Source organism: Trachymyrmex septentrionalis, unplaced genomic scaffold (assembly GCF_001594115.1).
Source record: "Trachymyrmex septentrionalis isolate Tsep2-gDNA-1 unplaced genomic scaffold, Tsep1.0 scaffold227, whole genome shotgun sequence".
Taxonomy (NCBI): domain Eukaryota; kingdom Metazoa; phylum Arthropoda; class Insecta; order Hymenoptera; family Formicidae; genus Trachymyrmex; species Trachymyrmex septentrionalis.
Window position 1 is genome coordinate 52,462 of NW_017305383.1, and position 2,412 is coordinate 54,873.

Sequence of the window (2,412 nt, forward strand, 5' to 3'; positions counted from 1 at the left end):
ATATTCAAAGAAATACCTTCTGATGCAATATTCAAAAATTATGTTATCCTCTATGTCACTCTTGATTGATTGTACTATTCTATCTAATTGTTCGGTAGAAATTACAGTATTATAATATATTGGCAGACCAAATTCCTTGACGATATGTGTTCTTGTAAAATATTGCGCATGTGACAAAGAATTATATGGTACAACATGTTCCTTTAGGATTAGCGATTTCCAGCCATAATAACGTGGCATATTAATCTTGAATAGCTTCTCCTCCACAGTTTCTAAGCTCTTAATTTTCTCATGCCAAGCTTGCCTATTCCTTTTACACTTGGCTTTAAAGCTTATGTCTTCAATGGATGGATATATTGGTTCCACATCTTTGGCTTCACTTTTGACTTCGCTGACAGCTGATATACTATATTTTTTCTGTTTGCCATACTTGACTACCGTATTAAACAATAGTCTCTGCCGAATGTGAGCAAACATACTTCTAAGCAGAAGCAACAAGACTTTTCAAAACTATTTAGTGCTTCCACGTTTTTTGACACATATACATGTAGAAGTAATAACTCAGATTTTATATTTTGCCCAATTACTTGATTTAAATATTGTAAACTAATTCATGATTATTTCGATTTAAAAAATATCGATTCTACAGAGAAATATAATGGATATTGATTAACTTTAGTATTTATTATGCACGTTTATATACATCAATCATCAGTTTGTACAGGTTATGTTATAGCTTGGAATTGTACACTTTAAATATCAGTTTCACTTTTTAATTTATATGATGTAAAAAATAATGGTAAAATGTAGTCGACATTGATTAACAATGACTTCAAGAAAATCCTCTTTTTTTTGTAGCCTCGAAACGCTGCAATCACCAGAAAATTAAGATGTCATTTCATATAGCGAAGCTTCGCTGGCAAAGACCTCCCCACTCCGTCGATTCGAGCAAAAATGCATAGCAAGTGAAGCTTCGCTCATAGTTTAATACTGGCCTAGTTTCCATCGAGGATTTAAACCGAATCAATGGCCCTATTCTTGAACAAATATTGCATACGAAAATAGCAATTCCATATACAATCAACCAATCACAGCGGAGAAACTATCATTTTCGTGTGCGAAAATTATTCGTATGTGCTCAAGAATAGGGGCTCAGAATGTAAGAACCAACCAACTACAGTTGAGTCCCCTCTCGTTCTACTGTAACAGGAAAATACTCGATTGTAGTTGGTTGATTCTTACATCCGGTTTAAACCCTCGGTGGAAACTAGGCCACTACTGTCGAACTATGAGCGAAAAAACGCAACGAAGCCTAATCCTGCTACCTACTTTCTTTAATATTATATAATATTATATTACTCTAATATATTATTATATTGTTATATTTATTATTGTATAAATAATAATGTAGTAATAATAATACATTATTATTTTATTATATTATTATTATTTATTATATTATTATTTATATTATTCAAAATAATATAAATATTATGAAAACCAAGATCTTCTAATTCTAATGTCGGGACTGATGCAAAGGTCTGATAAAAACTGCGCTGTCATTATGATTTTCAAAGATAGGCACTATCCTAACATTTTTTTTTAGTATATTGCCGTTTTTATTTTCCATATAATGTAATACGTACACTAGCTCCTGCAGCTATATGTCTTTTAATCTCTAGTTTTACAATTAAAATTGTACGTTTAAACTGCTTCATGTAATTTAGATATTCGTTATTCATATCTCTTTGTTTGCAGTAGTCTTTTTATCGCAATATGTTTTCACAATTTGATATAAATAAAATGTATTAACTGTTAAACGACCTGATATAAAATTTTTCATGCACGAATGTATATAAATATGTATAAACGTATATATAAACATGTAAATAAATATTCTCAAACATATATATCTAATTATACATGAAATGTGTTTATAAATGTTTATACATGTTTCTTTTTTTTTTGTAAAATGACTTTTTAGTAACAAAATTAATAATAAACTAATAATAATAAGACATGAAAAATAATTAAAAAGGTTATTTTCGCATTATTTGTTTCAGAAGAAATCAAGTTTGGACAAATGTAAAAAATATTACTGATATATAATTACATGTACATAATTATGTATAAATAATTTTTTTTACATTTCTCTAAACTTAATTTTTTCTAAAACAAACAACGCGAAAATTGTTCCTTTAATTATTTTTTAACATTTTCTCATTATTATTTTTCTTACATTAAACAGTAATTGTAGTAGTAGTAGTAGTAGTAGTAGTAGTAGTAGTAGTTTATTACGTGCTCACCAACGTGATTACACGGACTTCCATTAAATACAATACATCTTAAATATACATATACATTTCTTGCTTACTTGCTAACTAATCTACACATTCATACTCACTTTCATAC

The 2,412-nt window shown here is 28.6% G+C and overlaps 1 protein-coding gene across 1 annotated transcript in view; it reads right to left on the minus strand.

Moving 5' to 3' along the window:
* LOC108748514 (28S ribosomal protein S30, mitochondrial) overlaps positions 1-926 on the minus strand; it is a 2,868-nt gene extending 1,942 nt beyond the window's left edge. Inside the window, exon 1 of the mRNA XM_018486743.1 lies at positions 17-926. Coding sequence (XP_018342245.1) covers positions 17-477 — 461 coding nt within the window. The 5' untranslated portion in view covers positions 478-926. The remainder of the gene's footprint in view (positions 1-16) is intronic.
* Positions 927-2,412: the final 1,486 nt, after the last annotated feature.